The sequence below is a fragment of the Protopterus annectens genome, chromosome 6.part0 (genome assembly GCF_019279795.1).
Source record: "Protopterus annectens isolate FY-2018-M chromosome 6.part0, PAN1.0, whole genome shotgun sequence".
NCBI classification, from domain to species: domain Eukaryota; kingdom Metazoa; phylum Chordata; order Ceratodontiformes; family Protopteridae; genus Protopterus; species Protopterus annectens.
In genome coordinates, this window is record NC_056737.1 from 1,413,425,556 (window position 1) to 1,413,452,681 (window position 27,126).

General features: G+C 44.3%; 1 protein-coding gene across 1 annotated transcript in view; it reads right to left on the reverse strand.

The window, feature by feature from the left end:
• DARS1 (aspartyl-tRNA synthetase 1) overlaps positions 1-27,126 on the reverse strand; it is a gene marked incomplete in the record, with an annotated part of 1,501,614 nt that overhangs the window by 1,099,405 nt on the left and 375,083 nt on the right. The window contains 1 exon segment of the mRNA XM_044074962.1: positions 25,875-25,967. Within this exon segment, the coding sequence (XP_043930897.1) occupies positions 25,875-25,967 (93 nt within the window).

The following is a 27,126-nucleotide window of genomic DNA, read 5'->3' on the forward strand; positions in this document are numbered from 1 at the left end:
TGCCCTTGGGTCCTGTGAAATGGTCTCAGGATCCACAGTAGGATTTTTAAAAAGGAACTTGTGAGAGTCAGGAACCCTGTAATATCTATTAGGTTTTCTGGGAGCAGGAGGTAAAGAGTCAGGGGCCAAGCTAGATTCCAAAAATGCATCATCAACAATGTCCAGTACAGGGGGGATAGCTAAAGGCCTGTGTTGGGGCAAGAGTAAGAAATCCCTAAGCCTCGTTTAGAGTCAGAGTAATCCTGGCTTTCCCAGTGAAAATGCTCCCTAAGAGTATGAAAGGTTTCACCAAAACAGAAAGCCTCTGGAGGGGAAGCAGAGGGAATAGAGCCCTCTGCATCAGAATCCTCATAGGTAGATAAGGGTAACTCCTGGTCATCAGAGGAAACAGAAATTACAGAATCCTGATCAGAAGAATCATAAGCAAACTCAGTCCTATGTCTCTTAGAGGGAGAAGGTTGGCTTCCCCTGATTAAAGTAATAAGGTCTTCAGCCATTCTTATCATTTGTTTTTAGGCATAGAGGCCTGACCATGCGGTCTGGGCATCGGTCGAGGTTTAGGCCTTGAAGAAGAAGATGGTGTCGGTTTAATATGCAAGTCAGTAGGCCTGAATACACCCTCAGAAGCCAGTGCCTGCACAGTGGCTCTGGACCCATCCAAGGTAGAAACATCTGCAGGTTCCACAGTTGAAGCATCTCGCGGCATACCGGACTCCGAATGGGTCTCAGTAGAGGCCTGCGTATCTGAAGAAGTGGGTATCAGGAGCTGCGAAAGCGCCTCACTGAGTACCGGCGAACTCTCAACTAGCTTAGGAGAAACGTCATCGGCAGCTTTGGACCTATGCAGTCTGTCTCTGTCTTTATCTTTGCATTTTTTCAGAATGTCGGTAGTCAGGTGGCTTACCGAAGCCATATCTGGATAACTGAACAGAGTACCAAAATATTTAGAAGCATAAATAAACCAACGACTAATAGTTCGTTGTTTAAATAAGACATGAAACTGACAGTGAGGTACATTGTGGTCAGGGCCTAAGCAAGAAATGCAGTACAAATGAAAATCTTTATCAGGTATTTACTTTCCACAAGAAATACAATTATTGACTTTTACTGACATTGGTTTAGAGCAAGAAAAAGTTCCCCCAACGGGGTACTTAGCTTAGTTGAAGACTTCGGTTCTGAAACTCCAAAATGAAAATTTCAGGAGTCGGCCGACCAGCACTTGAGAACTGCTTCTGCTTCGGGCACTACATGACAAGCCAAGACCGATGTAATGGCGTCGGCTGCATGCTTTATACCCTTGACTACCTGACGTCATGGAAGATGAGACAGCAACCGACGCAGGACCCAAGACTTTGTTAATCAGGCCGAATGAGGGCTACTGCAAGCAGATAACCCAAATGTGATGACTGCAACAGTGAAACATGAAGAACATCTAGGCTACGACTTGATATAAATTACATTTTCACAGGAACATGTCCATTTAATTGAGACCTTTGATACACATGCAATAACTACTTCAGATCATAGGCCAATAATTAAGAAGATAAAAATGCAGGGTAATGAAGTAAAGATGAAACATAAGTGCTTCCCCCTACCTGTTAAAAAGAGAGGGCTTTAAGGAATGGGTAGTATAAATTAACCAGGAGTTATTAGGGAAGATAGAAAGTACTCCAGAAGTTATAGCTAGTGAGTGTGATAAAATGAAAGTGGAGTTTAAAAATACAGCAGAAATACAAGAAAAGAGAACTGATTAAGAAATAATAATGAGTTATTTAGAGGGGCTGACAAAATTAAAGTATTTCAAATAAGGGGAATCTAGAAGAACAAAAAGAGGCACAATGGCAGAGTGCTAAAGAGAAAATAAGAGAGTACTCTGATGGCATCCATAAGTTTAGAAAGAATGCTGTTAAGCAAATGTTTTTTGATAACTCCAGAGCACAAAAACGTTTGGCACAATGACCTAGGCAACAGAAAGTAGAAGTTGCCAAACTTAGGGAGCCTACAACAAGAAAAATAACCAGAGATCCTGTAGAGGTATTTTAGACATTTTATGAAGATATGTATAAAACAGAAAAGTGAGAAACAAGAAAGTGCAAATGGAAATTTTTATGGAAGACTTAAATATGTCAAGGTTAGAAGCAGATGAGGCTCAACAACTAATAATTAAGACAGGAGGAAATGGGATAAAAATGACGGCATATAACCAATATACAAGCAAGTCTCAAGATGGTATTCTGGTAGAAAGTTGGAAGTTAGGATGTGATAAAGTGATAATCTGGAAGGTTTTGTTTAATGGTATTTTTAAAGGTGGGGAGGCACCAACATGTTGGGAAAAAGCTGTGGTGACTGTAATACCTAAAACACAGTAAAGACCCTTATGATCCAGCTTCATATAGGCCCATCTCATTTCTAAAACATGAGTATAAAATGGTTATGTCTATAATGGTTAAAAGAATTGCAAATATTTGATAACATTAACAGAATGATAATGATCCAGAGGGAAGCTGAATATAAGAAAATATCACTGTTATTGGTAGGTCTTGATGCACAAAGTATGAGTAGGGCAATGGAAACGTTTGCATTTAAGGTACAATAAAAAGGTTAATTAGAAGGATATAAGAGGGATTGCAGGCAAAAATCTAAGTGGGAGGGGGTTCCTGTCTAAGTTGTCTATGCATAGAGGAACCAGGCAGGAGAATCCTCTTTCCCCTCTGTTATTTGCATTGTATTTAGAAACACTGGCAAAGAAAATACAGGACTTAAAAATTCAAGGATATAATTGGTATGGTGTTCAAGAAAAGTTGGGATTACTTGCAGATATTATTTTGTACCTATTAGAACCAGAAAAGGATATATCAATGTTGTGGAATATTCTGAGACAGTTCCAGGTATTCTGAGGATATAAAAATTAATGAAGATAAAACAAAGACCAGCTATAAACTATGTATCCACACATGAATTGGTCTAGCAATACCCATATTCATGGGGTCATGATAAAATTAAGTACTTTGAAGTATGGACTAAAAAGGATTTGGTTATGGCAGCAAAGGATATGTGGGAAGAAACTAAGCAAAAGATAATACAAAAACTGAGAAACCAGAGGCACATAGATACGGACAGCAAGATACAAGCAGTAAAAATGTTTTTAGTATCTTTAGTTTTATACAAAAATCAGGTATATTATTATCAACCAGAGGAGATGATGTGGACAAGTAATTAATAAAGAGATGAAGGACTTTATTTAGGAGGGGAAGAGTCAATTTATTTATTTTATTTAACATTTGTAAACTGGGAAAGTCCAACTTGGAACGAAGGCAATTTTCAGTGGAGGCCCAGGGAGAAATTCTCCAAATGCACATCTTTGTAACATGGAAGGAAACCGGAGCACCCGGAGGAAACCCACACAAACACAGGGAGGACATGCAGACTCAGCATAGAAGGCACCCCAGCCAAGAATCGAACCGGAGAACCTCTTGTTGTGAGGCGACAACACTATCGCTGCACCACTGCGGCATCCAAGCAGGTTATCAAGAGGGACTAAGCTGACCCTGCCAATAGAACAAGAAGGTTTAGGATTTCCTGATTTGCATGGATATTTCAGAGCTACACAGATAAGGTTTTCTTATACATTATAACACAAGTAAAAAGCTACAATTCAAAGTGGAAAAGGATGATGATGAAGCTGGGGGGGGGTTCAAGAAATAAAGGAATAACTGGATTTTGGGCACACATCCTTAAGGAGAATAAACAGTTATACACAATATCATATTCATAAATTTATAAATTCTATTTGGTCTTTGGGGACAGGAGGCAGCAAATCAGACATAGCCAAGGAAGAAAGTACAGTTGTGTACACCTACCATAAATGTAGATGTTCGAGTGTCTTCACTGTTGCAGTCATAACTGTAGGGTGCTCCTGCCGGCAGGCAGCCCGAGGTCGGACAGAATCCCAAAGTCTGGGTCCGGCGTTGGCTGTACAAGCCAGTACCCTGACGTCAGTACGCTCTGGTACATAGCCCTCAGCCGACGCCATCTTCTCCAGCCTTTCTTGCCCCAGATGTCAGAAGTCCCCCAATAAATCAAAAAATGAATCCAACAAGGAAACACAAATACACCACAAAGGAGAGAAAAAGAGGGGATAGGAGGGAGGGAAACACCGACTGCAACAGTGAAGACACTAGAACATCTACATTTATGGTAGGTGTACACAACTGTACTATGTTCATCGTGTTTCACTGTTGCAGTCATAACTGTAGGGTGGAATCCCAAAGCAGTGAAAAAAGGGAGGAGGTTTAAACAGAAGAAGGGACAGCAAGAAGACCCTGCAAAACAGCAGAGGCAAAGCCTGCCCTGGTCTTAGAATACAAAGGGAGATTGTAGTGCTTGGAAAAAGTATGCACAGAACTCCAAGTGGCAGCTTCCAAGATATCCTTGGTAGGAACTCCCCTGAGAAAAGCTGTAGAAGTAGCAGCTGCTCTAGTAGAATGACTTCTCACAGTACCTGGAAACTGTTTCCCATGATGAGTGTAACAAAATCTTATTCCATAAGAAATCCATTTGGAAATAGTTTGTTTGGAAATAGCCTTACTGAGAGAACTGGAGGCAAAAGAAACAAACAATTGGTTAGATTTTCTGAACTCTTTAGTCTTGTCCAAATAAAATCGTAACTGTCTGTGCACGTCCAAGGAATGCAAAATCCTTTCCCCTTTATTCTGAGGATTAGGAAAGAAGGTAGGAAGGTGAATAGTTTGATTTAAAGCCACTTTCGAAATCACCTTAGGCATGAAAGTAGGACTGGTCCTCAAGGATACTCTGTCCTAGTGGAAAATCCACAGCCATGAGAGCTTGCAACTCTGAGACCCTTCTGGCAGAAGTCAAAGCTAACAAAAGAACTGCCTTCCAAGATAAAAACTTAATATCTGAAGATGTAGCAGGCTCAAAAGGAGGCAAAGTAAGTTTTTCTAAAACATAATTAAGATCCCAAGCAGGAACAGGAGGGGTCCTGGGAGGCCTTAAATTCTTAGCCCCTCTCAAGAATTGTCTCACCAAAGGATGAGAAAAAACAGGGGGATCAGTATTGAAATGAGCAGAAATAGCAGAAGCATGAATCTTAATGGAAGAAAAGGAAAGTCCATTAGACAAAAGATCCGAAAGGTAAAGCAAAATAGAAGAGAGATCAGGTACCAGAGGGTCCAAACCTCGGCCCTGCATCCAAATGCAAAATCTCTTCCATTTAGAGGCATAGGATTTCCTAGTGCTAGGCCATCTAGCTTCCAAAAGAACATCCAAAACTTGTTTGGGAAGACTAGAAGAAATCAAATTCCTTTGAAGAGCCAAGCTGCCAGGCAAAGGGTCTTGAGATTGGAATGTAGCAACTGACCCTGGAGCTGGGACAGAAGAGAAGGGTCCAGAGGGAGAATCCAAGGAGGCTCCAAGAACAGGTGCTTTAAAGTTGGATACCAAAACTGTCGAGGCCAATTTGGAGCAATCAAGATGAGGAACTTGGGCTTGTCCTGTTTTATCTTTAGTAATACCCGAGGAAGTAGAGGAAGAGGAGGGAAGGCATAATCCGAAAGGTTTTTCCAGCTGAAGGACAGGGCATCCACTTTCCAAGCTGTTTTGTGGAATGACCTGGTGCAAAAGTGAGGCAGCTGATGATTGAGATGGGATGCAAACAGATCTATCTGGGGGCATCCCCAAACTGCAGTAATCCTGTTGAATAAGTTGGTGTCTAGCATCCATTCGTGAGGATCCACAATGTTCCTGCTCAGGCTGTCTGCTAAGAGATTCTGTTCTCCTGGTATGAATTGGGCCTGGAGATGTAGATTCAGATTTAGAGCCGTGTCCCATAAAGCCATAGCTAGTCTGCAAAGGAGGTACGAATGAGAGCCCCCCTGCTTGTTTATGTACCACATGACTGTGGTGTTGTCTGTGTAAATCAAAAGAGGCCCTGGATGCAAAAGGTTCTTGAAGGCTAGAAGGGCATTTTGAACTGCCAACATTTCCTTCAGATTGATGTGCCAGTGAAGATGATCCTTTGTCCAGGTTCCCTGCTGGCAATTGCCTAGAAAATGTGCTCCCCAAGCATAATCCGAGGCGTCCATGGTTATGATTTGAGAAGGTTGAGGAAGACGGAAAGGCTTTCCTTCGTTTAAAGCACACACCCTAGACCACCAAAGGAACTCCTTTTGGAGGCAGGGGATCAGAGGAATCAGAGTGTCCAGATCGTGGCGATGCTGCGACCATACACTTTTCAGATACCATTGAAGCTTTCTCATATGAAGCCTTGCATTTGGAATCAACAGAATGCAGGAAGCCATGTAGCCCAGTGCCTGCAGGAATTTCCTTGCAGTGAGCTGAGGTAGAGTTGCCAAAGTCTTGAAAATTGAAGCCAGCTGTATTTGTTTTTCTGTAGTGAGGAAGGCCCTTTGTAAGGTTGTATTTAAGAGGGCTCCCAGGAATACCATTTATTGAGAAGGGATCAGATGTGACTTTTTTGTGTTCACTGAAAATCCCAACAGGAGGAGAAGACGATGAACAAAATCCAGATGTTGAAGTAAAAGATCCTTGCTGTCTGCCTGAATAAGGCAGTCGTCCAAATAAGGGTAAAATCTGAATCCCCTGGAGTCTGCAATAAGCCACTACTGGTGCCAGGCACTTGGTAAAGACTCTGGGCGCAGTAGATAAACCAAAGGGCAGTACAGAGAATTGATAGTGTCTCGAACCTGCCTTGAACCTGAGAAATTTCCTGCGTTCCTGCCTGATGGGAATGTGTAAATAAGCTTCCTTTAGGTCCAATGTCACCATCCAGGCGTCCTGAGAGAGCAATGGAATCAGCTGCTGCAGAGTAAGCATCTTGAATTTTGGAATTTCCAAAAAGGTGTTTAACACAGAAAGGTCCAGAATAGGTCTCCAAGAGCTTTGTTTTCTTGGAACCAGAAACAGTCTTGAATAAAAACCTTTTCCCATCTGTGAGAGTGGAACAGGCTCTATGGCTCTCATGGCCAGAAGAGCATCCACTTGATTTAAGGCCTCTGACCATTGATGTTTTGGCAGATCTGGCCAACCGAAAGCTCTTGGCAAGGTATGAAAGTGGAATTTGTAGCCTTTTAAAATCACGTCCAATACCCATTTGTCCTGGGTAATATGAGTCCAATTTCTGTAAAAAAGAGAAAGTTTTCCTCCGAGAGGGGCATCCAGGTAAAGAGATCCTGTAGCCCAACCTAGAGAGTCATTGAGTTTGCTTTCTTTGAGATAGGGATCTGTCTTCTCCCCTTCTAGGTGAAGAAGCAGTCCATTGTCTCGATCTGTAGGAGGCCTGAGCTTGGCCACAACCTCTGGAGCGTCTATATCTTCCCCTTTGAGGCCTGTCAGACGTGGGAAAGGACCAATTTTTGGAGGGCCAATTCCTGGAAAATCTAGGAGGCTGAACTTGCAAGAAATCTTTCACAGTTTGCATAGATTTTGCCTTTTCTTCCATCTTTTTAATAACCTCCTCAGCCTTAGATCCAAAAAGAACATCATGCTGAACAGGGGCATCTAATAATTTAGCCTTAACCTGTTCAGGTAAACTTTGCTCACAAAGCCAAGCATGTCTCCTGATAACAGTACCAGAGGCTGCGGCCCTGCAAGAAGCATCCAAAGCATCAAAACCACAATGCAAGCTATGTTTGTTCAGTTGTTCAGTTGCATGCAATACATCCTGTAGTTCCTTATCTTCTGCACATGCAGGAAGAGAAGCAAGCTTTTGCTTTAAAACAGACAAAAGAAATTGCTGATACTTAAACATATGAAATTGGCAATTTAAAGCCCTAACAGAAAGGGTAGCAGAAGTATACCTTTTTGCCCCACCTGTCTAAGGCACGAGAATCCTTCTCGGAGGGAATAGGATTCTTAGAAGTAGCAACTTTAGCAGCCTTAGAACCCTGAGAAATAGTTTCAGGATCTGCAGAAGGATTCTTAAATAAAAACAAATGAGACTCAGGAACCCTATAAAACCTATCAGGCTTAGAGGGAGCAGGAGGCATGGAATCAGGATTCAAATTAGCCTCGGAAAAAGCATCATCCACAATGTTAAGAACAGGAGGGATAGCCAAAGGCCTATGTAGAGGAAGAAGAAGGAATTCTCTAAGCCTCTTCTTGGAAGCAGAATAATCCTGACCTTCCCAATGAAAATGTTCCCTCATCTCATGTAAGGTTTCCCCAAAGAAAAATCTTCAGGCGGAGGCAGAGGGCAAGGAGTCCTCAGCATCCGAATCCTCATAAGGAGGAAAAGAATATTCCTGATCAGAGGAAGAGACAGAAGATATAGAAGCCTGGTCAGAGGAATCCATAGGAACATCCTGTCGAGGCCTTTTCTCGGGGTGAGAACCCTAATCATAGAAAGCAAATCTTCAGCCATCCTTAACAATTGCTTCTGTGTCCTGGGAGTAGATTCAGAAGTAGCTTGAGCAGGAGCTTTAGACTTAACAGGAGTCTTTGACTTTGCCTTTGAAATAGTGATGTGAGTAGGCCTGAACACCCCCTCAGAAGCCGGTACCTGCACAGCGGTTCCGGACCCATCCGAGGGAGCGACGTCCGAAGGTCCTGCAGCAGATAAAATAGAAGGCCTTGATGGCTCCCCATGGGAGTCCGTATCGGCCATCGGTTCAGAAGTGGCGGACGACAGGGGCTGCAAAAGCGCCTCACTGACGACAGCCGAACCGGATGCCGGCTCCAGCTGCAACGAGTCCTGTTTGGACCTCGGAGGCCTGTCCTTGTCTTTGCGCTTTTTCTGAATTCCGGTAGTGTCCGACGACATTCTGTAATTGAAGCGTCTGCCAAAATAATTCAGAGCCCAGTCGTACCTGCGTTTGAAAGTACGAGAATTAAACCTGACACAGAACCGACAACAAGAAACGTCGTGGTCAGGGCCTAAGCAAGGTAGACAGTAAGAGTGGAAATCTTTATGAGGTATTTGTTTCCCACACGTAATACAATTATTAACTTTTTCTGACATCGGAGGAACAAGAAAAGATTCCCAACGGGGTACTTAGCTTTGAGAAGAGAAGTAAGAACTTCGGACCGACAACAACCAAAAAACGCTGTTCGAAAATCGCCAACCAACGACTTGCGAGCTGCTTTCCACCGCATGGCAAGAAAGACTGGAGAAGATGGCGTCGGCTGAGGGCTATGTACCAGAGCGTACTGACGTCAGGGTACTGGCTTGTACAGCCGACGCCGGACCCAGACTTTGGGATTCTGGCCGACCTCGGGCTGCCTGCCAACAGGAGCACCCTACAGTTATGACTGCAACAGTGAAACACGATGAACATCAGAAAGCACCAAAAAAGACTCCAGGACTGTAGGGACAGGAGAGGGACCTGCAGTGCCCATTTCCAGGAGGTTGTAGTATCTTTTTTGGACCTCTGTAATCTGTCTTTCCATGTTTCAACATTTTTATGACTCTCTCCAAATGAAGACTCTTCAAAAGGAGAGTCGGGGAAATTGAGTCTTCATCATTAGGAGGAATTTGTCTAGTGGAGTGTATTGGAGAGGAGTATGCCAGAGAATGGTCAGTCACTGGCATCTTCCTCTTCAGAAGAAGATGAAACCACACTAATTATTTGCGATGGGGAGGAGGACGGTTGTCATAAAAAGGAGGAGCTTTTAGGGCCATAATAGCCTTGAAAAAATTTCATCCATTTCTCCTCCCTAGATGGGGAACATGCATAGCTTTTTTGTAATTTATTTTTTTGGTGTGACATCCTCCTGAACCAAGGAGGATGGTTCAGACCCCTGACATACCTTGATTAACTTACTTGGGATCTCTTCCCTAACTCAAATCTGTGGGACGCCTTCTGGACCCTCTGAAATGATGATCAGTGGTTGAACCTTTTTCTGTGGGAGATGCTTCCTTAGTCATAAGAACCTCCAATGCCATAACAGCTTCTGGCAAGGTCTCGGTAGACGGCATCAGAGGTGGAGTTGGATGCCCTGTGGGATCGGGAATCTAAGTGCATGCACTGGAATCAGAAAAGGTCAACTGAGTATCTGGCCTATGTCTTTTGATTTTTTTCTCGAGGTGAGCAGGTATGTCTGGGGAAGCAGGATCTGCCATCTTGGAGTGGGCTAAATGCTTCAGACATTAGGTCTCCAAGAAAGTGTTGACCAAAGCCAGGACCACAAGTCTTTGACAAAATGAAGTGGCTGACAGAGCAGGCTTTGTGGTCATGTTCCACCACTGTACAGGATTTGCCTACCGTTATCTCACTTAACCATCCTAGCTGACAGCTAATACAGCTATAGCACAACTATTTAAGTAAGGAAGGTACCCCAACAGGGCAGTTATCTGTTTTAAAGAAACTACAGTACCAACGACCAAATGACAATCAGTCCAACGGATGAGTGACCTATGTTTAGGGCACTGAGAGTCTTAGAGTCTATGCTTGTACGTCTGCCTATACACCTCTACACTCATATGTACTCCAGCTGCACTTGAGCAGTGATAACCCATTGGTTTGGAATACTGCAACAGTGATTTCAGTCAGGACATCTTAGCCAGCTCTTTCCTGACCTTAGGATCAAAAAGAGCTGAAAGTATTTCTGATTCCTGAGTCAACATGATGGACTAAAACCTGTACAACTAAAGCAGCTGATTGGAGAGTAGAGCCCCAATATGGCAGAATCATCCTGTTGTCCACCCTGTTTGATGTTACAGATTCACTAAAAGTCAGTAAGGTGGAAAGGTGCTTCGAGCACTGAGGCCTATGCTGGGTAAGAGATTGTACAACAGCCAGCTCCAGGATGCTTAGACATTATCTACTGCACTCAGTTGGAAAGCTTTGTAATTTTCTTTTTTTTTTTGGGGGGGGGGACAGAAGGAGCTGTACTGGATGCCTTCAGCCTGAAAAGACTGCATTACAAAGCGTAGGCTCCACTGGTGGAATGACCAAGTTCTCTCTTCTACTGCCTCTTACAGATACTCAATGAGATGTTTAAGGGAGAGAGAGAGAGAGAGAAGGAGCATATTCTAATCCACAAAGAACTAAGCAGCTGAGACAGGGTGGTTGTCTGGTTGGGGGAACAAAAGGTTAAGGATGATTCATTGTACTTACCTGATTTAAAAATAAGGGCCTCTTCATGTTCTGAGCCCCATTCACAGGTTACAGAGGGAGGTATTTGGAAAATTCATTCCAAGGATGGGTAGGTTCATACCTGCCTGACATGCCAAGTGACTGATAAGCACAGAAAGTCAGCTGATACGGCATAGGTGCTAAGGTCATACACAAAGACTGTGGTAGAAATGGACAGAAATGTGCAGGACCTGGCACTAGCATTAACCCTTGATGCCTAAAGATAGCACAGTTGTGTAAAATCTTATCATAACAGTAGACATCCTTTTCACTGCTGCAGTACTCATCACCTCTGGAATCTCCTCCTAACATCAGTCCAGCATACCAAAGCCTTTAATAGTTAAGAGCACTGTCCTTCCTGCATACTCATATGGCATAAAGGTGACGTACAAATTCTTGCACTTCAGAAAGTTCAGTTGTGTACACTTACTATAAATGCAGATATTCGAGTGTATTCACTGTTGCAGTCATCACCTGTGGGTTATTCCTGTTGTGGTAACCCTCAGCCGGCCCAAATACCAGAGTCAATGTTTTTCTGCATTGGCTGCAGTCGCCTGTAGTCTGACTTCAGTTCGGCAGTACTATAAAGCAAGGCAGCCGACGTCATTACATCAGTTTTTTCTTGCCCTAACCATCAGAAGCACAAGGAAATAAGGTAAACTGTCCTGGTGGCTAAACGCCACCGTAGGAAGCTTATGCCCCCCTAGGGGGAGAGGATATAAGGGGGATGGAGGGAGGGAAACCAAGACTGCAACAGTGAATACACTCAAACATCTACATTTATGGTAAGTGTACACAACTGTATTATGTTCTTTGTGTTTTACTGTTGCAGTCATCACCTGATGGAGGATTCCCAAAGCTAAGGAGGGGGTGGAAGGATAGGTTACAGCCCTAGGCATGGGTCAGCAAGCCCTGCGGAACTGCAGAGGCAAACCCTGCCCTAGACTTAGAAAAAAAGAGGTAGGTGGTAATGCTTTGTAAAGGTATGGACAGAGGTCCAGGTGGCAGCTTCCAAGATGTCCCTGGTGGGGACTACTCATGAGGAAGGCTGTGGAAGTGGAGGCTACCCTAGTGGAATGGGTACGAACAGTCTTGGGGACAGGGGTTCCCATGTAGTCTATAGCAGAAATGGATACAGTATGATATCCATTTGGAAATGGTTTGCTTGGAAATGGGCTTCCCCTCTGCCCCTGGGGCAAATCTGACAAGCAGCTGATCTGTTTTTCTGAAGGGTTTAGTACAGTCCAGACAGTATCTGAGTTGTTTGTGCACATCTAACGAGTGCAGAATTCTTTCTCCCTTGTTTTGAAGGTTGGGAAAGAAGGTGGGTGGGTGTATGGCTTGGTTGAGGATCACATCAGATACCACATTGGACATAAAGGAGGGGTTAGTCCTCCGGGAGAACCTGTCTGCATGGAAAATGATGAAGGGCTTGACAGCCATGAGTGCTTGATGTTCTGAAACCTTTCTGGTTGAGGTGATAGCTAGTAGGAAGGCAGTCTTCCAGGAGAGGTACTTCAGTTCTGTTGAAGCAGCGAAAGGAGGTAAGGTTAGTTTTTCTAAAACATAATTCAGATCTCAGGCTGCCGTGGGAGGCCTTCTGGGAGGCCTGATATTAGAAGCCCCTCTGAGGAATAGTTTAATCAAAGGATGAGAGAAGAGGGGTAGGTCTGAATCATAATGGGCTGAAATGGCTAAGGCATGGATTTTAATAGAAGAGAAGGTGAGGCCAATTTTGAGCAACTCAGCTAGGTAATCCAAGATAAGAGGGATGGAAGGATGACAAGTACCGGCCCCCTCCGGACTAGCTCCAGGAGCAGAATTTTTTCCAGTTCCCTGCATAAGATTTTCTGGTCCTGGGCCTTCTGGCCTCTGTGAGAATGTGTAGGACTTGTTTGCTTAACAGGGACTCCTTTGTTAGCTTTTAAGGTATAAGCCATGCTGAAAGATTTACAGTCTGCAAGTCTGGGTGCAGTATCTTCACACTCACCTAGGTCAAAAGGTCTGAGATCAGGGGAACCTGCTTGGGGGGCTGTAAGGTCAGGCTGCCCAGTAAGGGGTACCAATGCTGTCTGGGCCAGTCTGGAGCAACGAGGATGGCCTTTGGTCTCTCCTCCCTTATTTTGATTAGTACCTTGGGAATAAGGGGCAGAGGAGGGAATGCGTACATAAAGAGGGAGTTCCAGGGGAAGGTCAAGGCATCCACCTTCCACTCTAGGAGGTGATACGCCTTGGTACAAAATGTTTGCAGTTGGTGGTTGAGATGCGAGGCAAAGAGATCCACCTCTGGAGTCCCCCACTCCCAAGTGATTTGCAGAAAGCTTTCCCTGTGGAGGTGCCATTCGTGGGGGTCCAATAAGTTTCTGCTTAAGTGGTCTGCCAGGGTGTGGTTGACCCCTGGTAGGTATTGGGCAATTAGGTGTAGACCCATGGAGTCGGCTGTCAGCCAGAGGCTCATGGCTAGCCTGCACAGAAGGTAAGATTGGGTCCCCCCACCCATTTGTTGATATACCACATTACTGTGGTTTGTCTGTTTTTAAAAGAAGAACTCCTGGCCTGAGATGGGGTTTGAAGGATGTCAGAGCTTTTTGAACTGCCATCATTTCTTTTTGATTGATGTGTAAGTGAAGGTGCTGGGCATCACAAAGATCTTGGGTGCACATGCCTTCTAGGTGAGCACCCCAAGCAATGTGTAAGGCGTCGGTGGTGATGGTCTGGCTGGTAGGGTGGAGGATGAAGGGAAGACCCTTGTTCCTGGCACAGGCCTCTGCCCACCAGAGAAACTTGGCCCTTACACATGGGATCAGAGGGAGAAAGGTCTCTAGAGACAGAGTGCTGGCACCAAAGGTTCTTTAATTACCACTGAAGTTTTCTCATATGATGCCTGGCCAGAGGAATTAGAAGGATACAAGATGTCATGTATCCCAGGGCTTGCAGGAACTTCCTCACTGTGAAGCGACTTCTGGAAGCCAGCTGGGTAAAGTAGAGAGGCAGGAAGCTCTGCTTTTCTGGGGATAGGAAGGCCATTTGGGATGTTGTGTCTAGCACAGCTCCCAAAAAAATGATCTTCCCGGTGGGAGTTTGCTTTGATTTCTTCTCGTTGATGGTGAACCCTAGAGAGGTTAGGAGGGATTTGACACAGAGAGGGTCCTGCAGTAGCTTTTCTTTACACTCTGCCTGAATGAGACAGTCATCCAGGTAAGGGTAATCTGTATATTTCACTGTCTGCAAAATGCTATGGCCGGGGCTACGCATTTGGTAAATACTCTAGGTGCAGTACATAAGCCAAAGGGCATTGCAAAGAACTTAAAAGTGTTGCGATTCTGCTCTGAAGCGCAGGAATTTCCTGCAGGACTCCCTTATGGGGATGTGGAGGTAGGCATCTTTTAGGTCTAGGGTCACTAGCCAAGCATTTGTTGTTAGCATAGGCAGCAGCTGCTGCAAAGTTAGCATTCCGAATCTGGGGACCACCAGGGAGGTGTTCAGAATGGATAGATCCAGGATGGGGCACCGACTGCCCTCTTTTCTGGGAACATGGAATAGTCTGGAATAAAAACCTTTGCCTGTTTGATCTAAGGGGACAGTTCAACTGCCCCATGGGATATGAGAGCTTGGACCTGTTTCAATGCCTCTGCCCACTGATTTGAAGGTAAGTCTGGGTACCTTCTTGGAAATGAGAGTTCGCTGAAAGAAAATTTGTAGCCCTGAAAAACTATCTTTAAGAATATTTGGTCCTTTGTTACAGAAAGTCAATTTTCTTTGAAGAGGGAGAGACTTCCTCCTAGTTTTTGATGAGTGAAGGGAGGGCAGAGGGGGAAGGGGGAGTCATTGTGAGTTTTTGCCATAGGGTTGCTTAGAACTCCCTGCCTTTGGGGCTGAAGCAGTCCACTGTTTGTTTCTCTGCTGGCCCAGGGATAGGGGCCTGGATGGTCTGTCTTTGTGGGGCTTACCTTGGCCCTGTCTGCTAGGTGCAGGGAAGGGCCAGTGCTTAGAGGGAAAGATCCTGCTGAACCTGGGAGGTTGAACCTGAAAGAAATTGTTTACTGTTTGCGTAGATTTTGCTTTGTCTTTCATCTTTTTAAGTACCTCTTCTGCTTTTACTCCAAACAAGCGCTCCTTATCTAGGGGTGCATCAATAAGTTTAGACTTGACATGATCAGGGAGAGGTTGTTCGTTCAGCCATGCATGTCTCCTAATGACAGATCCGGTCACTGCTGCCCTGCTACAGGCTTCTAGGGCATCATATCCACAGTGTAATGAGTGTTTGGCCACTTTACAAGCAGAGTGCAGTAAATCTAACTCTTTTGAATTGGCACAGTCAGGAAAGGTAGAAATCTTTTGTTTTAATACTTCCAAAGTGTGTTGCTGAAATTTTAACATATGGAACTGACAACTGAGCGATCTTGCAGCTAAGGTTGTAGAGGTGTATACTTTTTACCCCATCTGTCCAGAGCTCTGGAGTCCTTGTCAGTAGGAATAGGTTTCTTTGCAGAACTAGTCTTAGCTCCTTTAGGTCCCTGTGTAATGACCTCTGGGTCTGCAGCAGGATTTCTGTACAGGTATTTGTGAGAATCCGGTACTCTGTAATAACCATCAGGTTTACTGGGAGCAGGTGGGAAGGTGTCAGAGGTCAAGCAAGATTCATGGAAAACATCATCCACCACTTCTAAAATAGGGGGGATGGCCAGGGGTCTGTGCTGGGGCAGGTCCTGAACCTCTCCAAGTCTTTTCTTAGACTGGGGGAAGTCCTGAGACTCCCACTGGAAATGTTCCCCGAGGATGTGAAGGGATTCCCCAAAGGAAAGGTCCTCTGAAGGGAAGGCAGAAGGGATGGATTCCTCTGCATCTGAATCCTCATAAGCAGTCAGAGGTTGCTGTTCCTCTTCAAAATCTGAATAGTCAGATTCCTCAGAATCCTGTTCTGTCATAATTCCTGGAGAAGGGTCCCTTTTCCTTTTAGAAGTTGTGTCCTGACTACCCCGGATAAGGGAGATAAGATCCTCTGCCATTTTAAGTATTTGTGCTTGGGGTGGCGGAGCAGGAGCAAGATGGTGGCTAGAAGCAGATTTCCTAGGAGTGGCCTGGCTTCTAGGCCTGAGAGAATCCATCGGTCTGAGAGAGACAGTAGTTTGATGAGAAGACGTAGTTTTTTGTCTAAATTCGATAGTTTGAAAGGCCTCCTCGGAAACTGGTGCCTGCTTCGTGGCTCCGGACCCAACCAAGGCAAAGACAGCCAAAGGCTCGGAAGAAGAAGAAGATTTCTGTGGCATACTGGACTCCAAAAGGTCTCGGTAGAAACCTGCTTAGATATCAAATCAGGCATCAGGAGCTGCGAAAGCGCCTCACTGAATTCCGGAGTACTGACGACCTGCTTAGCGGTAGCGACATCGGAAGGCTTAGCCTTAAGTGGTCTGTCTCTATCCTTATCTCTGCATTGTTTCGGAATGTCCACAGATTGTTGGCTGACGGACGCCATATTGGAATGTGAAGAAGGAACACGAAAAAAAAAAAGTCTACAAAAAGAGCTCTACAGTGAATGGTTCTCGCATTAAAGAGGGCACAGAACCGGCAACAAGGGACGTTGTGGTCTGGGCCTAAACAAGTGACATAGTAATAATGGAAGTCTCGGTGTGGAATCTGCTTTCCACAGGCGAAAAGTACAGTTTTGTACCTACCATAAATGTAGATGTTCGAGGATTCCCTTGCTGCAGTCCTGACTATTGGGTATAGTCCGCGTCCCAGTCGGCCCGAATACCAGAGTATAAGGCTGACGTCGGTCATGGCGCCTTAGACTGACGTCAGTACGTCAGGGTACTAATGCGCATGACCGACGTCATTTCCTCAGTCTTTTCTTGCCCCAGATGTCAGAAGACCCAAAAAGACAAGTCCCAAAAACAACCTGCACCAATAAACATGTACAATATATACAGTAATATATACAAAAAATATAAGCATGTAAACTCACCTACACAACCACCCTGAAACACAGAGGGGAAGGAGGGAGGGTAATTGGACTGCAGCAAGGGAATCCTCGAACATCTACATTTATGGTAGGTACAAAACTGTACTATGTTCTTCGTCTTCCCTTGCTGCAGTCCTGACTATTGGGTAGAATCCCAAAGCAGAGGTAAGGGAGGCTGGCAAATTATAAAGTAGCAGGAGCTGACAACATGCCTTGTAAAACAGCTGTGGCAAAACCAGCTCTAGTCTTAGAGTATATAGGCAGGTGATAATGCCTAGAGAAAGTATGCACTGAACTCCAAGTAGCTGCTTCCAGAATATCCTTAGTTGCCACCCCTTAGAAATGCTGTTGAAGTGGCAGTAGCCCTAGTGGAATGAGGCCTAATCCCAGCTGGAACCTCTTTGCCATGATGGGAATAACAAAATGCAATGCAAAAGCCAATCCACCTAGAAATAGTTTGTTTTGACACAGGCTTGCCCTGTGAACTCAAAGCAAAAGAAACAAGTAACTGCTGAGACTGCCTAAAATCTTTAGTCCTGCTCAAATAATAGCAATTGCCTGTGTACATCTAAAGTGTGCAAAATCTTTTCCCCTTTATTTTGAGGATCTGCCAAAAACGTAGGCAAATGAATAGTTTGGTTTAAAGCCACACTAGAAACCACCTTCGGCATAAAGGAAGGATTAGTGCGTAATGAAACCCTGTCCTTATGGAAAACCAAAAGGGCTCTACTGCCATAAGGGCCTGCAACTCAGACACCCTTCTTGCAGAAGTAATAGCCAACAGAAAAGCAGTCTTCCATGACAAATATTTCAATTCAGCAGTAGCTGCAGGCTCAAAAGGTTGTAGAGTAAGTTTTCCAACACAAAATTGAGATCCCAAGCAGGAGTAGGAGCTCTACGTGGGGTCTTATATTCTTTGCCCCTCTAAGAAACTGCTTGAACAAAGGATGCGAAAACAAAGGTGGGTCACAATCATAGTGAGCTGAAATTGCTGCAGCATGAATCTTTATGGAAGAGAAGGACAAACCTTTGTCCAATAATTCAGTAAGATATTGAAGAGCCACACTCAAATTAGGCTCTGAAATCTCCAAATTCTTTGCTGTACTCCAAAATAAAAATCTCTTCCATTTTTCTGCGTACACTCTCCTAGTACTAGGCCTTCTAGCTTCCATAATCACATTTAAAACTTGTTGAGGAAGCTGAGACCTACCGTGCTTCAACACAGAATATGCCAAGCTGTGAGATGAAGAGATTGAAGCTTGACATTGAGCAGATGACCGTCCTTCTGAGATAACAGATGAGGAATCAGAGGTAAAGGCCATGGAGGCTTCTTTACAAGACTCCTTAGAAGTGGGTACCAGTGTTGCCGAGGCCAATCTGGAGCTATCAAAATCATCCTTGGCCTGTCTTGTCTGACCTTTAGTAATACCTTTGGAAGAAGAGGTAGAGGTGGAAAGGCATAGACATGAAGGTTTTTCCAACTGAAAGACAGAGCATCCACTTTCCAAGCTGTGTGATGAAACCCCTTTGTGCAATACTTTGGCAGCTGGTGGTTTAGTGGAGAAGCGAACAGATCTATGTCTGGAGTTCCCCATGACACTGTCAATTTCTGAAATACATGAAGATCCAGTTTCCACTCGTGGGGATCCATGATTTGTCTGCTTAATACATCTGCTAGGGAGTTCTGTGCTCCTGGCAGAAACCTTGCCTGAAGAGTCAGTTGCAGGCTTAACGCAGTCTCCCATAAAATCATTGCTTGCCTGCATAGAGGATAAGAATGTGTTCCCCCTTGCTTGTTGATGTACCACATGACAGTTGTGTTGTCTGTCAGAATCAACACCTGCCCTGGAAGAAGTAACTCCTTGAACGCCATCAATGCAAACTGGACTGCTAACATCTCCTTCATGTTGATATGTAGATGCTGTAGTCTGGCAGGCCACTTGTCTTGTATCCACTTTCCATTTAGATGAGCTCCCAAGCAGTGTCCGAGGCATCTGTCGTTAAAATCTGACTCGCCTCTGGCGGGTCACAGAGAGTCCCTTGTTTAGGTGACATTCCTGAGCCCACCACAAGAATTCCTTTTGAAGGCAAGGTATTATTTGAATGACAGTGTCCAAATCTTGGCAGTGCTGTGTCCATACATTTTGAGATACCATTGCAGCTTCCTCATATGCAGTTTGGCATTGGGAAGCACCAGAATACAAGATGCCATGAACCCTAATGCTTGAAGGACTGTCCTTGCAGTCAGCACGGACTGATGAGATAGTTGATGGAAGTAAAGTGACAGACTCTTTTGTTTGTCCGGGGTTAAAAGGCCATCTGAGCTGCTGTATTCAGTCTCACACCCAGAAAGCACATGTCTTGAGAGGGTACTAGACTGGACTTTATTTCGTTCACAGAATACCCTAGGCATCTTAGCACTGCTATGACATATTCCAGATGCTGTAGAAGGTGTTCCTTTTCTTGAGCCAGAATCAGGCAGTCGTCCAAGTAAGGATAGATTTGAATGCCTTGAAGCCTGAAGTAAGCTATCACTGGAGCCAGAACCTTTGTGAATACTCTGGGCAGTAGATAAGCCAAAGGGCAATGCAGAGAACTGATAATGAAAATCTCCAGTTCGAAACCGCAGATACTTTCTGCAACTTAGCCTTATAGGCACATGAAGGTAAGCTTCCTTGAGATCCAAAGTTACCATCCAGTGATCCTTGCCCAGCAGAGGTAACAGTTGCTGTAACGTCAACATCTTGAACTTGGGAATGTCCAGATAAGTGTTGAGGATAGATAAATCCAGAATTGGTCTCCACGTGTTCCCCTTCTTTGGTACTAGGAACAGGCGAGAATAAAATCGGAAGCCCCTTTCTGATACAGGGACTGGCTGAATGGCCCCTATCTGGAGTAACTGAGAAACTTGCTTGTGAGCCTCTTTTCTTTGTGGAGGAGGAACATCTGGCATGCCTTTGAAAGGGGCATTGTGTGGAAATAAAATCTGTAACCGTGATGAATAATATCCAGCACCCATCTGTCTTGAGTGATTAAATCCCAATTTTCTTTGAAAAGAGACAATCTTCCTCCCAAAGGAGCTGCCAGACGAGAGTCCACTGGCAGCTGAAAAGGCAGGTCATTGGTTCTGCTTACGAAAGGACTGACCCCTGCCCTCACCAGAAGTCTGAGCAGGTGAACTGTCTGATCTAGGCCTAAACGAACCTTGAGCCCTGCCCCTACCACGTCTAGACCTACCCCTAGACTGGGAACCATAAGCAGGATATGTCCACCCCTTAGCAGGCCAATTTCTACTAAACTTGGAGGCTGCACCTGCAAAAATCTTTAACAGTCTGCATAGACTTAGCTTTGTCCTCCATTTTCTTTAAAACTGCTTCCACAGGCGGTCCAAACAACACATCAGACTGTAAAGGAGCATCCAAAATCCTAGTCTTAACATGCTCAGCTAAATTCTGATCCTTCAACCAGGCATGTCTGCGAAGAACAGAACTAGTAGCAGCCACCCTCGAGGAGGCCTGAACAGCATCAAAACCACACTGCAAAGAATGCTTACCCACTTGTTCAGACACATGAACCAAATCCAGCAATTCTTTACACTCAATACCTTCCGCCAAAGCATCCACCTTAGATTTCAATTGGGAAAGGAGATAATTTTGATATTTCAGCATATGAAACTGACAATTCAACGCCTCATGGCTAGAGTGGAAGAAGTATATACTTTCTTACCCCACCTATCCAAAGCCCTTGCCTCTTTATCAGAGGGTACAGGATTTTTAACCACAGAAGCTTTAACACCTTTAGGCCCCTGAGAAACAGTTTCTGGGTCCGCCCTGGGACTCTTAAACAAATACTTATGAGCTTCGGGCACCCTATAATACCTATCAGGCTTAACAGGAGCAGGAGGCAAGGAGTCAGGGTTCAGAGAAGCCTCTGCAAAAACATCCTCCACCACATTCAACACAGGAGGAATAGCTAAGGGCCTATGCTGGGGCAAAAACAAGAATTCCCTAAGCCGTTTTCTGGAGTCAGAGTAATCTTGGCCTTCCCATTTAAAGTGCTCCCTCATGGAGTGAAGAGTCTCTGAAAATGAAAAATCCTCAGGAGGAGAAGCTGAAGGAGTGGAATCATCCACATCAGAATCAGAATAAGTAGGAAACTCTTGCAAGTCTTCCACAGAAGACTCTGAAGCCTGTGAACACTGTTCAAACTCCTGTTCCACCCTAGGCCTCTTATCAGGTGGGGGCATAGAACCTCTAATCAGAGTAATCAAATCTTCTGCCATTTTAAGCATATGTTTCTTAGGCACAGAGCCCGAAATGCTAGGAGAAGCCCCCACAGAAGCTGAACTTGGCCTACCTCTAAAAGAAGCTTTGGCAACAGAAGGAGAGGCCCTAACTACCTTGGGAAGAGAGGGAAGAACAGTTACCTGAGAAGCCCCCTCAGCCTGGCCTACCTCCTGAGAGGGCACATCCTGTAACAGTAAAGTATCTGCCTGAGACTCCATAGAGACTCCTGGCAAAACCTCTGGCTCCCCTGAGCCTTCTAAAGGACCGACGTCCTTCCTCACCCCTAGGCTTCACTGTTTTGTCCTTGCGCTTCTTGGATGAAGCAGGCGTCGGAGCATCCGACGGCATATTATAATTGCAACGCTTCCCAAACACTAACCTAGCACAATCAAGCCTCCTCTTAATAGTGTGCTTGTTAAATCTAGCACAAGAGCGGCAACCAACAACGTCGTGCTCAGGCCCTAAACAAGGTATACACAATGTATGATAATCCCTATGCGGTATCTGCTTCCCACAAGAAATACAGTTATTCACTTTTTCTGACATCCGGTTAAATACTGAGGCAAGAAAAAACCAAAATGTTCCCCAACCGGGTTACTTAGCCAACTCTGTTTTCGGTCTGAAACTCCGGTTTCGGAAAATCTCAGAACGCCAACCTGCACTCGCAAAAGTGCTTCTGCATCGGACCATGCGGCAAAAAAGACTGAGGAAATGACGTCGGTCATGCGCATTAGTACCCTGACGTACTGACGTCAGTCTAAGGCGCCATGACCGACGTCAGCCTTATACTCTGGTATTCGGGCCGACTGGGACGCGGACTATACCCAATAGTCAGGACTGCAGCAAGGGAAGACGAAGAACATCAATTGTTAACTTTTTCGGACATTGGTTAGTGCAAGAAAAAGGGGTGCTTAGCTTTAGATGTTTTCAGCTGAAATTTAAACTCTGATAGCGACCAACCGGCATTTGTGCGAACTGTTTCTGCTACGGGCTCCATGGCAAGAAAGACTAATGTAATGACGTCAGCTGCCTTGCTTTATAGCACTGACGACCTGACGTCAGACTACAGGCAACTGCAGCAGATGTAGAAAAACAATGACTCTTGTATTCAGGCTGGCTGAGGGCTACCACAGCAGGGATAACCCACAGGTGATGACTTCAACAGTGAAACACGAAGAACATCTGAATTGCCCCAAGAGAACCAGGACTCCCTCAAGTGAAAAGGAGAACATGCACATCCAGAAAAAGGAAGGAAGAGAAGGAAAAGAACCTCTCAATCAGAGAAAAAAATACCACCCATGGAAAAGAACAGGGAGTAGGAGGGAGGGAGTGAATATTGCAACAGTGAAAAGGACATCTACTGTTATGGCAAGATTTTACACAACTGTAATGTGTTCCTTCCACATCACTGCTGCAGTACTCAATACCTCTGGGACAGTACAAAAGCTACTGAGAAGGTAGAGAGAAGGAAGGCAATGAGGAGCCTTCCACAATCCTACAAAGGATAGCCTTTGTAAAACCTGCCTTGGATCCAAAAATAAAATCCAGTTAGTAATGGTTCATGAACATGTGAAATGAAGAACAAGTAGTAGCTTCAAGGATGGAGTTGGTGTCCAAACCTTGAAGAAAGCCCCCACCCCGAGGAAGCCTCTACCCCAGTAATATAAGCCCTAACAGAAGCAAACAACCGTTTGCCATGAAAATAATTACAAAAATAAATAGCCTTGGAAATCCAGGAGATGGTTTGCTTAGAAACTGGCAAATGTAATGTTCTGCTATGAAAAAAAAATTTGGTCAGATTTACAAAAGGTCTTTGTGTTGTCTAAATAATATCTCAGCTGTCTATGCAAGTCCAAGGTATGAAGTACCTTCTCTAGCAGACTGCAAAGAAGGGAAAAAGGAAGGAAGCTGGATAGACTGATTAAGGGACAGCTCATTAACCACCTTGGTTATGAAAGAAGGATTTGTATAGAGAGACACCCTGTGTCTACCAAAAACTAAAAAACAAGGAACCACCATCAAGGTCTGGAGTTCAGACACCCTTCTTTGCACAGGATAAGTAACCAGTAAAAACAGTCTTCCAGGTGCAATGTTGCAATGCAGCAGCAGCGGTAAGCTCAAAAGGAGACCGAGTCAGCTTTTCAAGGACAAAATTAAGATTCCAAAAAGGTAGAATGGGCTTCTTTGGGGTCTGATATGAAGGACACCTTTTAGAAACTGCTTGTCTTCAAATCTAGAGGCCAGAGGAGGATTCAGTGGCAGACAGGCAGAGATTTCTGACAAGTGAGATTTCACTAAAGAATATGCCAAATCAGCATGTAGAAGTTCACACAGGTAGGAAAGAACCCCCCCACAAAAAAGGGACCCTGGTGATGTTTAAGACATCAGACAGAAAATCTCTTCCACTTGGACATACATGATTTTCTGGTATTGGGTTTCCTGGACTCCTACAGGACCGTAAACAGATCCTCATGAAATTGGTGTCTGAAAGAAATCAAAACCCTACCACCCAAAGAGTCAGTTGAAGATTGGACAGTTGAGGGAAAAGGAGAGATCCTTTGTCCTGTGTGAGAAGGTTCATGCAGTGAGGTTACTTGTGATAATTGTCCCTAGCCAGATGAAATAATGGGGGTGGGACTAGTTCTGCCTGGGCCAGAAGGGAGTCACAAACAAGATTGTTAGAGAGTCGTTCTCGATCTTGTGAAGGACCTGGGAAAAAAAGGAAGAGGATGAAAGGCATAGACGAACACCCCCTTACAAGGGAAAGATGGCATTCACTTTCCAAGCCAAAGGACTTGGAACTCTGGAACAGGACTAAGGGAGTTGCCTGTTCAAAGGGGTGGCAAAGACAGACACTTAAGAAATATCCTACAATGAGCTATGTCCAGAAAGACATCTCTGTAAAGCATCCATTCTTGAGGCTGTGTCCTGGAGCTGCTGAGAGAATTTGCCACAAGACTGTGCTCTCAAGATATACCGACTGCCTATAGGGTCAGATGCAGACTGATGGCTATTTCCCAAGCTTGAAGAGCTAGTCTGCAAAGAAGACAAGATCTCGTGCTCCATTGTTTGATTTACCACCTGACTGTGGTGTTGTCTGTATAAACCTTTAAGGGACCTGGGATCCACAGTGACTGGAAAGCTTGAAGAGCCAAATGAGAGCCCCCATTTCCTTGATGTTGATGTGATCTGCTCTCTGCTGACAGAACAAAGGCCCTGAACCTCTAGGGTGCCTGAAGCAGCTCCCCACCCCAGCTCTGAGGCATCTCTGAAGAGTTCCTGGTACAGCTAAGGACGTTGGAAAGAACACGCGGATTGAGAGATGTCTGTTGAATCCACCAGTGAAACTCCAATTTGAGAAAAGGGAGCAGAAGACCAAGACACGGGTGGCAGTGTTAAAGCTCCATGAACCCTAGAGTCCTGAGAAACTCCATAGCCAGAAGAAAGGAAAAGGGAAGCATGGAAAGAAATAATTTGAGAGAGCCATAACCTTGGAGGTAGGAAGAGAAGGTAGCATTGGAACAGTCTGGATCCAGCAACCTAGAAAAATGTGATCCCGAGATGTGGTCAACATTGTCTTAAGGTTCACAGTGAACTCCAGGGTGTGTAATAGAAGCTGGGTAAAGTGAAGATCCTGCAATAGCTTGGTTTGGGATGGGCTCTGAAGCAAGAGGTAATACAGATAGAGAAATATTTGAATGCCCCGCAGCCTGCAAAAAGCAAATACTGGAGCTAGGCACTTTGTGAACACCCTCATGGCCGTTGAATGCCCAAACGGCAAAGCAGAAAACTGAAAATGAGAGGAAGAAACAGAGAAACACAAACATTTTCTGAAAAGAGGGTAGACAGAAATATGAAGGTAGGCATCCTTTAGATTCAGGGAAATTAGAAAACCCTGGAGGTGCAACAGAGTAAACAGAATCTGAAGAGAAAGTATTTGAAAGGATGCCATTTTGAGAAAAGTGTTCAGAAAAGAAAGATCCAGGATAGGTCTCAAAGACCCTTCTTTCCTGGGGATCAGAAACATCCTGGAGTAAAATCCTGAACACCTTTTGTTCTTTGGAACTGGTTGAATGGTATTTTCTAGTAAAGCAACATATGCATAGCTTTCTGAAGAATCTCTCACTGTCTCTCTCTCTCTCTCTCTCTCATATGCAGAAAGGTTTGTGCTTTGAGTCTTTGAGATCCGTTTTCACAGACATTGTATGCGCAGACAACTACACCACTGAGATGAATCAAAGAGAAATATACAAGTTGAGAACAGCAGCAGCACAGTTTTGTCTAAATAATGACTCCCACTACTACAAAACTTCCTTAAATCGCTTTTTCACACTGGGAACTGTTCCAACAAATTACTGCTTCACAAACACTCGCCGGCTTGCTTACGTATTTGTATGTGTGTGCATGTTCCGTTATATGCGGTTTATACCCTCTTGTGTTGTGCTCACACCAGTCTAGCTTTATAGAACTAGTCCAACTACTGGTTGGACAGGAACAAAATGTGAGCCTTACCTTTAGCTCTGCTTGTATGGACTCTACCCCGAACCCAAACAGTTTGTTCAGCTTTTTCTTTTGTTAGGTCATTCACTCGGACCATTACGCGCTCTACATCAAAAAGGAAGGAAAAAAAAATATTTTTCACATAAATTTGCCAAGAAAGTCAAGTTTACAAAAATCATTACACTTTTCAAGACATCTGATTACTTACTTGGATTAGCTATACATTTCATGCCTCAGTATTCAGCACAATGACTCTGTGATATACAGAAAACAAATTGGTTTGTGAAGGAGTCCTCCTTGGTGGTTGTGTGACAGGGTATTCCCCTCTGTTGCCTTCAATTTGGCTACTTTTAGCTGCAAATATCACACTCAGCGGTATACACATCACTGACTGCACATGCCATGCTCTAGACTAAGACAGTATACTTAATCCCTTTGCCCAACACTGCCATCCACATGCTACGTGCGCACAGTCTTTAAAATAATAAACAAATGAAGAAAACTACAATCTAGCATAATACATAAATACTATTACCTACAGGGGAAATGCTACTTTCTTCCCGACATAGCAATCTTATTCACAAAAAAAAACTATTTAAAAAGTAAACTCCAGATTTTTTTTAAAGCCTCTTGTTTTATTACAGCAAAAATAAAACTATTATTTTTGGCTACGTTCAGGTTGATTACTCCAGCTGTAGTCCAGATAACTGGGAATTCAGCTGAAGTAAGCCTGACTTCTTACCAAACTTTCAGAGCCCCTTTCCTCCTTCAACAGTAGTGGATTTCCATCAATAGGAATCGGAATGGATGCTCATGGTGTTAGACAGATGTCTGTCTAGAGAATTTTAGAGCTTTCATGCTCAGGAAAGCAAAGGATATTTACCCTGAGAACTAAAGAACAAGATACCAATTTAAAACCTTTTCAGATAAGAGAGAAAGAACCTCGAATTCTAAGATGAGAGGAGGGAAAAGAGAAAAAAAGGGCTCTCCAAATCTGTTCAGACCTGAGCAAGCTCTATAAGCACAAGGAGGAGGGGAACAGTACTGCAACAGAAGTCTACTTGAACACACTCAAAATACATAATACTACGTTCTTAGATGTCTGTTGGCTGCAGTCCTACAGCGGTCTCTGCATTTCTACTGCTGGAGGCTCTAGCAGTTGCATCTATTGTCTTACTTTTGGAAGCATAACAGAACATGATGCAATGAGCCAGTCACTATGAAACTTGTCTGCATGAACATGAATCTACCCTCCTGCCCTACT